A 15,544-nucleotide genomic window follows, 5' to 3' on the forward strand; every position below is an offset into this window, starting at 1 on the left:
CAGTATGGGAGAAAGCTCTACTTAATACCTGAATAGAATGCAGCACTGAATGCATAGATACACATTCCCCAACAGCCCATGGTGACCCCAGCATTGTACTTTTGATATTCATCAGAGTTGTGAGGGGCTTTAGGATTGCCTTGAAACACCACTTCTCCCATGAAGTCTGTGTAGAACAGCAACATTCCCTCAAACGAGAGCCAACCTAGAAGAAGCCAGAAGCAATATTTATTTATTTAAATTTGAATGGCATCTTTAAGCTCCCACTCCAAGCTCTGGGTGCTCTTGCATATTTTAGAAATCCCAGCAGTAAACAAACGGTGTAACATTCTATAATACACTCCACAGGTTGCCCTTATCATGGGAGTTACCTGAGACACTGTCTCTCGCTCTATACTATAATCTGCATCAAAGTCAGTCAGCATTTTAAAGGTTAAAACCTACCCCTTGAACACCACCTGGAATCCCTAAAGGCAGATTGCACTGGTCAGAGCACTGATCAGAGCAAGAGAAACTACAAATGGGTTACAGAATTCTGAACTAGCTTTAGTTTCTGAGTGGATTCAAGATGTAGCTTTCACATAGGGCACATCATAGTGGTCTAGTCTTGAGATGACAAAGACATGGATTAGTGTAATAAGGTCTGAGAGAGATGGCTGCACTGATCTTTCCAAAATCAGATGGGAAAAGTGCTTTTAGTTATGGCGACTACCTGGGACTCCAGCAGCATCCTCTGGTTCAATAAAATTCCATAGCAGCAAATGCATGTTGCAAATGGTAGCTGTACTCCCTCACTCAAGGATGCTGATGCAACAGTTCATCTGGTTCCTTCTGCCAACTTATTAATATTAACTCAGTCTTCTCTAGACTGAGCCTGACCCATCAAGCCTTCGACAGTCACTTGGCCACTGCATTAATAGATGGAAGGTGATGGTGGTGTAGAGCTGATTGCCATCAGAATACTGAAAACACCACAGCCCATGTCTCTTACAATCTTTCTTAGGGAGCCTCATGTACACATGGAACAGGAGTAGAAAGAGAGTTGAACCCTGTGTCGACTCACATGAGAGCGTCCCTGGCACAAATAAAAGAAAGTATCACCCATCATTATCCTTACCGCATGTCTAAATGAACACACACTGTGTGGTAAGATGAGGTATAAATCTACAGAGCTCCAGCATACTGCACATTAACAGTCTGTGCGCGGGGTCCACATGAAGAGTTCCCTAGGGAATGGACAGTTAGTGGATGGCACACTGGAGCTCTGAAGATTAACACGCCAGTTTACTGCGCAGTGAGTTTCATCTAGAAATGCCCTTAGAGGCCTCTTAGCAGGTAAAAACTCATTCAATAAGAAGTCCAGTACCAGAGGACAATGTCAAAGGAGGCTAATTTGTAAACTAATTTTTAATGATAAAAATTTAAATTTATAAATTCTGCTCCTAGTTCAGTTTCTTGTGTGTCCCAGTATATATACTCAACACCTAATCAGAGGAAGGTTTCCTTAGTGCTGATATAAGCAAGGAATTATTTTCTTGGTAAAAATAAATGTGCATTCTTCATTTCTGGCAGAAAATATTCTAGTTATAGAAGAAACATAAGAGACTTTCTGGAGTTTGGAATACTATCAGTCACCTCCGTGGAGAAAATTAGGACCCAGTTAGTCAGTAGTCCTAGGCAAGGGACAACCACAATAGATCAAACACTTTAAAATATTAATCTAAACTGATTCTTAAACCATTTTCTTCTGAAGGAAAATATGATTACTTTCATGGTAAAAACAACATGACACTGTGCAGGTTTACCTAAGAAGTGGTTGATGCAGAGATTACACAGAGTCTTGGGCATGTGGCAGATGGTTGAACAAAGAAGTTTCATGGAAAGTGATTGCTCAGACATCTCACCTGATCCATTCAACTCACTCTCATACTTCACACCATTCAGCAAAATATTAGCAACCTGCACCATAAGAACTCCAAATCAGAAAACAACATAAAAACAAAGCTGTGTTATATTACATTTCTTTGCGGTCACTGAGAGTGTTGCCATAAAAAGTAAACATTGAGAATAAAGATGAATCTAGATTCAGTGGGAATGCAAGCAATGGAGTAAATAAGTTAATCATAAAATGCAAAGTAGTGTTCTGTGCACTGTTCTGGCTTTCAGTGGATTTGAAACAAGTATCTTTCACTCTTCTGGATTTCTTTGGGAACCAAATTTAGTACTGGCATAAGTGGACATGAATCCAACTGAAGTGAATAGGAGCTGTACTCACAACAGGGCTGCATCTGGCCGCAGGAATACTAGGGGTGGTGCAGACAAAAGGACCTCCTTTAATTTACACACTCATGTTAGTTGCTTTTCCTACCATTCTCTACACAATGGAGTGAAATCCTGGCCCCACTGAAGGCAGGAAAGCTAGGATTTTACTCATAGTGGTAAATTCCACTCATTTTGCACAGCTACTGAATGTCTAGTTGGTGCACGTTAAAGTACTTCCTATTCCCTCCTGCACCTTTTAAGACCAACTTACATCTAGCATGTAATTTACACCACCATTTATTTCACTCCTGAATTTTGCCAAAAGATTTACATGGGTGTTGCACCTGCTAACCTCAGGCTATTTTTGGCTGAGGTTGGCTCATGTTTACAAAGGGCTGCCGAATGCGTTCCCCTATACAAAATGAGCTCATTCACGAGCCTGAAAACAGAAATATGATAGCAAAAAATATCTATGTTAAACATGTTTCAAAACACAAAATGTATAACTGGGTCAAAAGATAGCAAAATAAACATACATAACAGGACAGTTGCCTCATTTCTGCTCCCGTTATGTACCAGCATACAGAGGTCCCTGGCCTCCTGCAGATTCCTCCTGCAGAAACCACTAGGTTTGGGGACAGCCTTTTCCCAGGAGCTGGAAAATCTCTTTCCCTGATGAGAACATGGGTAGTAATCTTCTTGAGGGGATGGTCACAGCAAAACACACCTCCACCCACCATTACTTTGGTTATCATTTCATGGGCTGTGAAACAATTGTGGCTAACATTATTAACCTCAGAAATGCTGGTGCAGATAATTTGCCTCTACACCTTGTGTGATATTGTCTGAGGAGTGGGAAAAGGCCCACATTATTCCCTGGCAGAGAGTCCAAGTCATAAATAATTTCCTGCAATCTCTTACAAATGTTTGTTCCCTAAATCCTCTCCCTCTTATTAATAGACTCATATGATGAGTTCATATATTGTATTCCCATCATAGCTTTCATAAACAAGCTGTTACAAAGAGCCCTTAATCACAAGTGTGCATAGACAAACAAAAAAAAGTCAGTCATTATGATAAAAGTATATATTTAAGCATTTTAAAATAAAAGGTAAAACTATTTAAAGAGATTAAATGAATGTTCAAATTACATGGTCATGACATTGTTTCTGGAGATATTTTCTCCCCTTACCTGTTGGCTGAAGGTTACATTTCTTCTCCTGCTACTTTCTGGACAATATCCTGTGACAACATCTGGAATGGCCAAGGTCTGAGGCCTTTTCAGAATCCCTACTGATCGTGGCTTTATTGCATCCAGTGAACCCATCCTTAGTGCATCTCCATCTGGCCCTGGATTTACAGAATTCTCCCCTTGGTCCAGGATTCCATTTTCTTGACAGTAAAAACCTTCTGGCAGCCTGGGAAAACTGACACTGATTGCCTGTCTGGGCAAGCTAGCTGGGATTGCTAAATAGCCATCATACCCTCCTGTGAAGCAGTCTGAGTACACTGTCAATATCTGAGGTCCCAAATGATGATGCAAATTCATTAATTCCTGTCAAGGAGTTGTCTCTGCTGTTAAAACTGCCATATTTAGGTGTGAGTGGGCTGAAAGGGGAAATTGGACTTGTAAAACTGAGATTTTCATTTACACCTTCCTCAAACAAAAGAGGTGGAGAAGGAGGAAGAGGAAGACTTGGACTCTTCATCACTTTTTTCTTCTTGCTAAAAGACTGCAGTGGTCTTTCTGCAGTCTTTTAGCAAGAAGAACCCTAACCCTAACCCTGACCCCTAACCCCTACCCTGACCCAACCCTAACCCCCTAACCCTAAACCCTTACCCCAACCCTAACCCAAACCCCCACCCTGACCCCCGACCCTAAACCCTAACCCTCACCCCAAACCCTAACCCCTAATCCTAACCCTACCCCTAACCCCACCCTCACCCCAACACCTACCCTTTCCCCTCCCCCTCCCCTAACCCTCACCCCAACCCCTACCCCTGACCCTAAAGCCTCACCCTCACCCCTACCCCCTGACCCCTAACCCCTCACCCTACCCCTAACCAACCCTACCCCTACCCCTCACCCTAACTCTTAACCTTAACCCGAACCCTCAACCTATACCGAACACTACCCCTACCCCTCACCCTAACCCATACCCCTAATCCAACTCCTAACCCCTACCCTCACCCCAACCCAAAACCCTAAACCTGAACCTGACCCTAACCCTCACCCCTAAATCCGACCCTGACCCTAGCCCTGACCCTAAACCTACCCTAAACCCCAACCCCTACCCCTGACCCTAACCCAACCCTCACCCCTAAACCCCAAGCCTAAACCCTCACCCCTACCCTCACCTTCACCCCAACCCCGAACCCTCACCCTACCCCTAACCTAACCCTAACCCTCGCCCTAACTCTAAACCCTAATCCTAAACCCTAACCCTAAACCCAACCCTCACCCTAAACACTCACCCTAAACACTCACCCTAGCGGCAGCTCCACATTCTATTTCTAGTCCCTGCGCGCCGAGCAGAACCCTAACCCTAACCCCCACCCTCACCCCCCACCCTCACCCCTCACCCTAACCCCTCACAACCCTAACCCTGACCCCAACCCCTAAACCCTACCCTCACCCAACCCTACCCCCTGACCCTAACCCCTCACCCTAACACACAGGAGAAGGCACCAAATCGGCTCTAAACGGCGGGAGTGCCCCTGCGGGGCAGCTTCGCACAGGGGGGCGATATGCCGCCCCCCCGGACCCCCCTGCGTGCCTAGTGGCAGCTCCTCACTATATCTCTAGTCCCTGCGCGCCAAGCGGAACCCTAACCCTAACCCCAATCCCTAAACCCCAACCCTACCCCGACCCCAGCCTAACCCTACCCTTATCCCTACCCCTACCCCGACCCTCACCCCAACGCTAACCCTATCGCTACCCCCCACCCTCACCCGTAACCCTGACCCTCACCCCAACCCTGACCCTAACCCTGATCCTGCCCCAAGCCCTAAACCCTCACCCTTACCCCAAACCCCCACCCCTAAACCCCAACTCTAACCCCTAAGCCCCTCTCCCTTCACCCTCACCCCCAGCCCCAACCCCTAACCCCCCTCCACACCCTGACCCCCGACCCTACCCCTGATCCTCACCCCAACCCTAACCCCAGCCCCAACCCCTAAACACCCCTACCCTAACCCCTAACCCTAAACCTAACCCCTACCCTCACCCTAACCCCGACCCCTCAACCCCTAACCCCAAGCATCTCGGTCACAGCAGTACATAGGAGGCAGTCTCTCTGCTATCCAGGACTCACACACTGTAGAGCTGTATAAATCAGACATTTTGAATTGCATACAGATATCAGCAGTGCAGAAGCTGAATAAGTTTGTTCTTGGAACTAAACACCACTACACTATGGGCCAACTATAATTTCAAGTGGTCTTTAACTGCAGTCTCCTATGAAGTTCAATTCAGTAATGCATTTTGCAAGTCAGACTACAGGGCAACACAGAGAGACACCACATTTTAACAAAACAATTTATTTTGACTGAGCAAAATGTACAAGGTGTTCAAATGACAGTGAATTTTCTTGACTACATGAATCTACAGATCCATTGCATAGACAAACAACCAATGGGAGCAGACTGCTTCTTCTACCGCATGTAACTACTTTTTGCCAGACTTCTTGATGCCACCACCAGCTGCCAAAAGAAAGAAAGCCACAATACAGACATCTGAAGCCTATACAGAGGTTTAGTCCCACATGCCAGTTTCTTTTACAACTTCCTTTATTACCACCTCCACTCAATCCCCCATCTAAGAACCTTCACCTCAACCACATTGTTTGTATTATATTCCACGTGACTTTGAGTTAATTTTTTTGCATAATTTATTTTACTACTTCCTCAACTTCCTCATCAACACATGCTTTATTTTGCATTACGTTACACACCTATTTTTGTCAACAGGACTATGTATCCAGAGACCTCTCGCATCCATTCAAGAAAATCCTCTACTTTGTCCTCTTATTACAGAAGATGTACATCACACAAATCAGTGCTAACAACACTGAAAATCTGTTCATTCATCTCTCTGGCCCTGGTAACCACTGTGGGGTCACGTGGTTGTAACAGCAAAATTTGTCCCACTAAGTCTGAAAATATACTTGAAAGGCTTTGCCAACAGCTTTTTCAATAACATTTTTCTCCTCTTCCCACACCATGTCTGGGGAGAAAAACCACACAGATTAACAGAAGTTCAGAAAGTTTGCTGATCAATTCTCAGAACAAATGAGCCCCCATCAATGGCTCCACTCCCTTGTCAAGGGCCCTAATTAGTCTTGAGAAATCTTTTGGCAGAAGAGCAAATGCTCATGTGGGTACAGCATGAGTGTCTCCTCATCCCATCTAATCAAGGTGTATTTAAGGCTGTAAGAATACAGACAACAGCAACCTTCCAATAGCAACTAGAGGCCCCAATCAGAATCAAGGCCTTGTTGCACTAAGAACGGGAAGGGGGCGGGGGGGCGCGCAGTCGCACATGGATCAGCATTTATGTCGCACTTCCTGTCAGTACCTGGCTGGGACCAAGGAAGCTAACAATTCAACCAGCAGACCAAATTTGGTGATGAATCCTGGTCATGTGCCACCTGAGGCATGTTGCACATGCACTAAGACTAAGTAATGTAGAAACATGAGAGATTGTAAGATCTTCAGGACAGGGACTATATAGGGCAGACAGACAACAGAAGGTAAGGAGAAGAGACGGTGAATTTAAAAAAAAAAAAAGTTTTTTTAAAAAGGTCAACAAAATCTTTTTTGTATTTAAATACTTTTAAAAAATAAACATTTAAAATTAAATTTGCAATTATCATAGATCACAGTATGTTTAGGCCTAAATATAGGCCATTAGAATCACGTACATTACATAAAAAAAACAGCACAACACGTTTGCTACCCAAGTATTAAAGAAAGTCAAACCAATGAACTACTAGAAGTCAATGGTTAAGTACACAGAACCAGAGTTGGCTGAAGTGCTAAATTAGCTTGTCACAGCAGTAGCCACTTTCTGCAGATACAAGAAGAATAATTTTATCTCCATTCATTCAGTTTAGTTCAACAACTAATTCATTCAAAGTTAAGAAACTGGGAGTTGAAAAAAACTGGAAAGCTTGTTTCACTCTTCCAATCTGTGAGTAATAACACGGTGTGAGAGGATGAGACCTGGTAGTTCCAAAATCTTGAAGTTCAATCCTTGAGGAGGCCACTTAGGGATCTGGGGCAAAAAACTGGTCCTGCTAGTGAAGGCAGGGGGCTGGACTCGATGACCTTTCGAGGTCCCTTCCAGTTCTAGGAGATTGGTATCTCTCCAATTATTACCTAAAACATGTTTGATGAACTTTTTCTTATGCATCCTGCACATTTAAGATTTATTTTTATAATAAAACAAAATTCTGTGTTGGTGAGATGAAGTAGTAATGGGATTGTCAACGGGCACAGTTATTAGAATGGACTAGTTTGTGTCTGTCTAGGCAGACCAATGAATCTATTGAGCTAATTGATTGTAATAAGTTTAGTTATATGAATATTGTAAATCACTCAGGACTGGTGCTCAAACAACTAAAACAGATGAAGTAAGAAATCTTAATTGAATCATTCTGGTCTCCATTTATTGCTCATATATTCTTGTGTGTGTTTAATAACTTGAGTAATATGCAATTAAAAGCAGCTCACTTTGGAATGTAAAATAACTAAGGCTGTCAAGCGCAGGCATTAACTGCAATTAATTAACTGAAAGCAAAATTAATGCATTAACTTTTTTAACACATTAACTGCATACCTGGGGCAGGGTGGAAGACATCGGTGGCAGGGGTGGGTGAAGCAGCCCCAACCCACAGCTTCCTGGGTGATGGGGGGACTGGAGCCCTGTGCCACAAACCCCCACCGGGGGGGGAGGGAGGGAGGGGAGAGGAGGCTGGAGCCCCCAGCCCTGACCCTATATTTGAAAATACAGAAACCCCCACAAATATTTAAATAAATGGTATTCTTATATTGTTTAACAGTGTGATTAATCGCTTGACAGCCCTGAAAATAACCTAAAGTATAGTCCTTGTTATGTCAGTGTAGCAAAAAACAAAAGATAACTCCTTAACTTTTCCTATCCTTAAGGCAAGCCAGTTATTGAGTGGGCCACTTACTAAGGGGGCCTTTCCCAGAAGCTTTGGTCTTCAGCTCCTCAAGTTTCTTCTGCTCTTCCTTCTGTTTTTGCTTGAAGGCCAAATCTTCCTGAAGAAAAGTCAACATTTGTTAGCATCTTCCCTCCGACCACTGCAGTGAACTGACAAGGATTTTGTGAAAAACAGTAAACTGGAGGTAAGCAACTGGAAATCGTAAAATTCCAGAAAACAAAGACCCCCAAAATTATAAATCTCTTCTAAACTAAAGAAGATAGCCATAGAATCATAGAAATGTAAGACTGGAAGGGACCTCAATAGGTTATCTAGTCCAGTGGTTCTCAAACTAGGGCCGCCGCTGCTTGTTCAGGGAAAGCCCCTGGCAGGCCGGCCCGGTTTGTTTACCTGCAGGTTCGGCTGATTGCGGCTCCCACTGGCCGCAGTTCACCGCTCCAGGCCAATGGGGGCTGCAGGAAGCAGTGTGGGCCTAGGGACGTGCTGGCCGCCCTTCCTGCAGCGGCGAACCGCGGCCAATGGGAGCCGCAATCGGCCGAACCTGCGTACACGGCAGGTACACAAAGCGGCCCGGCCTGCCAGGGGCTTTCCCTGATCAAGCGGCGGCCATAGTTTGCAAACCACTGATCTAGTCCATTCCCATCACTCAAGGCAGGATTAAGTAGTAACTAGACCATTCCTGACAGGTGTTCGTCATTGGAGGTTTTTAAGAACAGGTTAGACAGAGATTCCACAACCTCCCTAGGCCAGTGGTTCTCAAACTGTGGGTCGGGACTGACATCTGTTGTTCTTCACTCCTCACACAAGATGACTCCTGGAAATACCTGAGGAACAAAGACTGAACTGGGGGAAGTGCTGGACCCAGGCTAATGGGATTTCTAGCCCATGTATCAGTGGTCACCAACCAGTCCATCCTAGAGGATCTCCCCATTGATCGTGATCTCTTAGGGTTGCCGCTAAGACAGGATCGCTGCCTGCCCCAACCCCACACTGCTCCCAGAAGTGGCCAGCGCAGCCCTGGGGGCAGGGGTCTCCCTCCATGCACTGCTCCTGCCTGCAATCACAGCTCCCGCAGCTCCCATTGGCTGGGAACGGGGAGCTGCGGCCAATGGGAGTTGCAGGGGTGGTACTTGCAGAGGGGCAGTGCACAGAGCCACATGCCCCCCCATCCCCCGTGCCAGGGCCACAGGGGTGTGTTGGCCCCTTCTGGGAGCAGCATGGGACTGGGGTAAGCAGGAAGCCTGCCTTAGCAGCAGCCACGCTGGACCACCGACCAGGAGCTGCCGGAGGTAAGTGCTGCCTGGCAGGAGGTCACACCCCAAACCCCCTCCTCACCCAGAGCCAGCACCCCCACCCCCCTTCTGCACCCCAACACTCTGCCCCAGTGCTGACCCCCCTCCCAGAGCCAGCATCCCATACTGCCTCCTGCACCCCAATACTCTGCCACAGCCCAGAGGCCTCTCCTGCACCCAAACTCCCTCCTGCACCCCAACCCCCTGCCCCAGGCTCAGCCCAGAGCCCCCTCCCACACTGCAAACCCCTCAGCTCCAGTCCAGGGCCCACACCCCCTCCCAAACCCCTATCACAGCCCAGTGAAAGTGAGTGACGGTAGGGGACAGCAAGAGGGGGGAATAGAGGGGGGAATAGAGTGAGTAGGGTGGGGCTTTGGGTAATGGGTGGCGTAGATCCTGGGTTGCCCTTAAACTCAGAAAGTAATCTTGGGTATAAAAAAGGTTGGAGACCACTGCTGTATATGTAGACCTGAGAAACCCAAGCTATAAAACTAATGCAGCTTGTGCCTTAAGAATCTAAGTCTGCCTGTACTATCAGTTTGGATATGAATTAGCGGATTCTCACCCTGTCTATCTAGTATATTAAGCTTAGTGTTTTTTTTTTTATTTGCTAGGTAATCTGCTTTGCTCTGTTCGCTATCCCTTATAATCACTTAAATTTTATCTTTTGTAGTTAATACACTTATTTTTGTTTTATCTAAACCAGTGAGGTTGAGTGAAATGCATGGGAAATCGTAGCTCAAGGGGCAAAGGCTGTTGCATAGTCCTCTCCACAATTAGGGGGAGGTGAACTGGACAATAAAATTCATGATGATTGGGGTTTGGACCATGGCAGGACAGTACAGCTCTAGGGTCCTAGGCTGGGAAGCTGGCAGTTATTTTGGCTGTAGCCTCTCTATTGTTGATTCACATGCAGTGGCTGGTCAGAGAACCTGCATGTAACTGCAGCTGGGTCAGTATGTCCCTAACTGTGTGTATGCTGGTGGAAGTGTAAGACCAAGAGCGTGTCTGCAGCTTGTCACAGCAGCACAGTGTGAGAAGGAGTCAAGGCTGGTGGGTAAGAGGGCTCGGTGGCACCCCAGGGGGAACCCGTCACAGTGCATATTTGTTTTTCCTAAAGCTAAGCTCCTGGCCCTCAGAGACCGTGTACGGGCTTTGGAGACCAGAGTGGCTCAACTGGAGGAGCTAATGGAGACAGAGGTACATAGATGAGACTTTCTGGGACACAGTAGATCGGTCCCACACCTGGTCTGACAGCCTCTGTGCTGCTGAGGAGGATGAAAGTCTCAGGGAAGGAGAACATCCAACTGGAGCAGAGGGAAATGATCCCATAGTTGGGACCCAGATGATGATGTGGTATCCTCTTGTACTGAGGATAGCTCTCCGGGGGAGGGAACTTCAGTTATTAGGAAGAGATAGGCAATAGTTATGGGGGATTCGATCATTAGAAACATAGATAGCTGGGTTTGTGACGACTGGGAGAACCGCATGGTGACTTGCCTACCTGTGCAAAGGTTGCAGATTTCTCGAGACATCTAGAAGGATGTATGTGTAGTGCAGGGGAGGAGACAGTGGTTGTGGTACATGTAGGTACCAGAGACATAGGGAAGGATAGGACAGAGGTTCTGGAAGCCAAATTTAGGCTGCTAGGTAAGAGACTGAAGTCCAGAACCTCCATGGTAGCATTCTCTGAAATGCTTCCTGTTCCACTGCACAGGGTCAGTTAGACAAGCAGAACTGCAGGGTCTCAATCCGTGGATGAGACAATGTTGTAGGGAGGAGGAGTTTAGATTAGGAACAGGGGAAACTTTTGGGAAAGGGGGAGCCTATACAGGAAAGATGGGCTCCACCTAAACCAAAATGGAACCAGATTGCTGGCACTTAAAATTAAAAAAGGTCAGAAAGAAGTTTTTAAACTAAGGGCTGTGGGAAAGCTAACAGGTGCGGAGGAGCATGTGGTTCAGACAGAGACATCCCTTAGGGGAGGATCTATTAATGGAGATTCTCTATGTCCTAGTAAGGAGGAGAGGATGGAAGATGATAAAATACAGGTAGGATCTGATGAGAAACAGTCAAGTGAAAGCAAGTCCCATTCAATTACATCATGTAATGGCAGACAGCTAAAAAGTGACAAGTTATTAAAGTGCTAATATACAAATACTAGAAGAATAAATAATAAGATGGGTGAACTAGAGTGCCTCATATTAAATGAGGATATTGATATAATTGGCATCACAGAAACTTGGTGAAATGAGAATAATCAATGGGACAAAGTAATATTAGGGGAAAATATAGCAGAACAGAAGAACGGGTTGTGCTGGTGGGGGAGTGGCATTATATGGGAAAAAAAAAGTGTAGAATCAAATGAAGTAAAAATCTTAAATGAACCAAACTGTACCACAGAATCTCTATGGATAGTAATGCAATGTTCTAAGAATATAGTAGTAAGGCTATATTACCGACCACCATGGTGATAGTGACTGAAATGCTCAGGGAGATTAGAGAGGCTAAAAAAAAAAAAACACACCCACAAAACTTGATAATAATGGGGGATTTCCAACTATTCCCATATTGACTGGGTGCATGTCAACTCAGGATGGGATGCAGAGATAAAATTTCTAGACACCACTAATGACTGCTTCTTGGAGAAGCTAGTCATGGAACCCACAGAAGGAGAGGCAATTCTTGATTTAGTCCTAAATGGAGGACAGGAACTGGTCGAAGAGGTGAATATAGCAAGACCGCTTGGTAATAGTGACCATAATATAATCAGATTTAACATCCCTGTGGCGGGGACAACACCACAACACTGTAGCATTTAATTTCAGAAAGGGGGACTACACAAAAATGAGGAAGTCAGTTAAACAGAAATTAAAAAGGTACAGCACCAAAAGTGAAATCCCTACAAGCCGCATGGAAACTTTTTAAAGACGCCATAATAGAGGCTCAACTTAAATATATACCCCAAATTAAAAAACATTGTAAGAGAACCAAAAAAGTACCACCATGGCGAAACAAAAAAGTAAAAGAAGCAGTGACACACAAAAAGGCATCCTTTAAAAAGTGGAAGTTAAAGCCTAGTGAGGAAAATAAAAAGGAGTATAAACCCTGGCAAATGAAGTGTAAAAATATAATTAGGAAGGCCAAAAAAATTGAAGAACAGCTAGCCAAAGACTCAAAAAGTAATAGCAAACTTTTTTTTTTTTTTTTTTAAGTACAACAGAAGAAGGAATCCTGCTAAACAACCAGTAGGGCCACTGGATGATTGAGAAGCTAAAAGAGTACTCAAGGATGATATGGCCATTGCAGAGTAATTAAATGAATTATTTGCATCGGTCTTCATGGCTGAGAATGTGAGGAAGATTCCCAAACCTAAGCCATTCTTTTTAGGTGACAAATCTGAGGAACTGTCTGTCTCAGACTGAGGTGTCAGAGGTGGTTTTGGAACAAACTGATGAACTAAACAGTAATAAGTCACCAGGACCAGATGGTATTAATTCAAGAGTTCTGAAGGAATTCAAATGTGAAATTACAGAACTACTAAACTGTAGTTTGTAACCTATCATTTAAATCAGCTTCTGTACCAAATGACTGGAGGATAGCTAAGTGACGCCATTTTTTAAAAAAAAAAGGGCTCCAGAGGTGATCCCAGCAATTACAGGCCAACAAGCCTGACTTCAGTACCGGGCAAACTGGCTGAAACTATAGTAAAGAACAAAATTGTCAGACACATAGATGAACATGATTTGTTGGAGAAGAGTCAACATGGTTTTTATAAAGGGAAATCATTCCTCACCAATCTACTAGAATTCTTTGAGGGGGTCAACAAGCACGTGGACAAGGGGGATCCAGTGGATATAGTATACTTAGATTGTCAGAAAGCCTTGTGACAAGGCCCCTCAACAAAGGCTCTTATGCAAAGTAAGCTGTCATGGGATAAGAGGGAAGGTCCTCTCATGGACTGGTATCTGGTTAAAAGATAAGAAACAAAGGGTAGCAGTTTTCAGAATGGAGAGAGGTAAATAGTGGTGCCCCTCAGTGGTCTGTACTGGGACCAGTCCTAGTCAATATATTCATAAATCATCTGGAAAAAGGGGTAAACAGTGACATGGCAGAATACGCAGATGATACAAAAACTACTCAAGACAGTTAAGTCCCAGACAGACTGTGAAGAGCTACAGAAGGATCTCTCAAAACTGGGTGACTGGACAACAAAATGGCAGATGAAATTCATTGTTGATAAATGAAAAGTAATGCACACTGGAAAACATAATCCCAACTATACATATAAAATGATGAGGTCTAAATTAGCTGTTACCATTCAAGAAAGAGATCTTGGAGTCAATGTGGATGGGCAGCTGGAGTCAAAAAAGCAAACAGAACGTTGGGCATCATTAAGAAAGGGACAGATAATAAGACAAAATATCATATTGACTCTATGTAAAGCCATGGTACACCCACATCTTGAATATTGCATGCAGATGTGGTTGCCACATCTCAAAAAAGATACATTGGAATTGGAAAATATTTAGAAAAGGGCAACAAAAATGATTAGGGGTATGGAGTGTCTGCCATATGAGGAGAGATTAATAAGACTGGGACTTTTCAGCTTGGAAAAGAGATGACTAAGAGGGGATATGATAGTAGTCTAGAAAATCATGACTGGTGTGGAGAAAGTAAATAGGGAAGTGTTATTTACTCCTTCTCATAACACATGAAGTAGGGGTCACCAAATAAAATTAATAGACAGTAGGTTTAAAACAAACAAAAGGAACTGTTTTTTCACACAATGCACAACTCCTTGTCACAGGATGTTGTGAAGGCCAAGGCTATAACAGGGTTCAAAAAAGAACTAGATAAGTTCATGGAGAATAGGTCCATCAATAGCTATTAGCTGGCAAAGAGAGGCTGGAAATGGGCAACACAGGACTGATCACTTGATGATTACATGTTCTGTTCATTCCCTCTGGGGCACCTGGCATTAGCCACTGCCAGAAGATACTGGGCTAGATGGACCTTAGGCCATACTGGGTCAGACCATTCTCATGCTTGCAGGGAGCCGCTGGTGGTGAGCGCACTCCCCATCTGGCACCCCAAGCTCCTCCTCCCCACCCCAACCCCGTGCCCCAAGCATTTCAGGAAAATTTGTCAGACCAGCTACCAATAAGAGTTGGTGGCTGCACTCTGAGGCCACCGAAATTTTTGTTGAGAACTCCTGCATCAGACCACAGCCTCACTATAACCACTTTACCAGTCAAGTTTACCTCCACAAAACCCAGTTACAGGTGCCACTGCTCCCCCAACCCTATTCCAAGGTGAGCAAAGTCCCCTCCCGATAGCCAGACCCTCAGCCCACCCACGAAGGGAAGAGCTCAGCACTGACTCCCACCTCGTCCATGTCCTTTGCCTGTTTCTTCGGTTGCTTCAGAGGTTTCTTCTTACCGCCTACACCAAAGGAAAAGGAAACAGTGAGACGCAGAGCCGGGTGTTCGCATGAGAGCCCCTCCCCCAGCCCCGGACCCTTTACGGGGGAGGGAGAAAAGAGGAGAGGGGCGCTCGCCCCGGAGCCCTCACGGGGCGAAAGGGAAAGGGAGGAGCGCGAGCGGTGCCCACTCCAGAGCCACGCACGAAGGGACGGCAGGGACACACAGCCAAGCAAGTCTGTTTCCTCTGGGGCTGATCCGGGAAATGGGACGGGCTCAGCCTCTAGCCGCATTAAAGCGAACCCTAGAGGCCAGCCGGAGAAAAGGGGACACTAGCTGTCTAGAGACCCCGTTACCGTCTCTCCCCGACATAGCGCGG

General features: G+C 45.2%; 1 protein-coding gene and 1 pseudogene across 1 annotated transcript; both read right to left on the minus strand.

Moving 5' to 3' along the window:
• Positions 1 to 782: 782 nt before the first annotated feature.
• Positions 783 to 5,525, minus strand: LOC123373990 (annotated as a pseudogene).
• A 263-nt stretch (positions 5,526 to 5,788) lies between these two features.
• Positions 5,789 to 15,489, minus strand: TMA7 (translation machinery associated 7 homolog). The gene is made up of 4 exons (XM_045025042.1): positions 15,371 to 15,489; positions 15,132 to 15,187; positions 8,460 to 8,547; positions 5,789 to 5,964 (listed from the first exon to the last, which is right to left on the minus strand). The coding sequence occupies exons 1-4, from the start codon at positions 15,456 to 15,458 to the stop codon at positions 5,930 to 5,932; spliced, it is 267 nt and encodes an 88-aa protein (XP_044880977.1). The 5' UTR covers positions 15,459 to 15,489; the 3' UTR covers positions 5,789 to 5,929.
• Between the last annotated feature and the right edge of the window lie 55 nt (positions 15,490 to 15,544).

The sequence above is a fragment of the Mauremys mutica genome, chromosome 7 (assembly GCF_020497125.1).
Source record: "Mauremys mutica isolate MM-2020 ecotype Southern chromosome 7, ASM2049712v1, whole genome shotgun sequence".
NCBI lineage: Eukaryota > Metazoa > Chordata > Testudines > Geoemydidae > Mauremys > Mauremys mutica.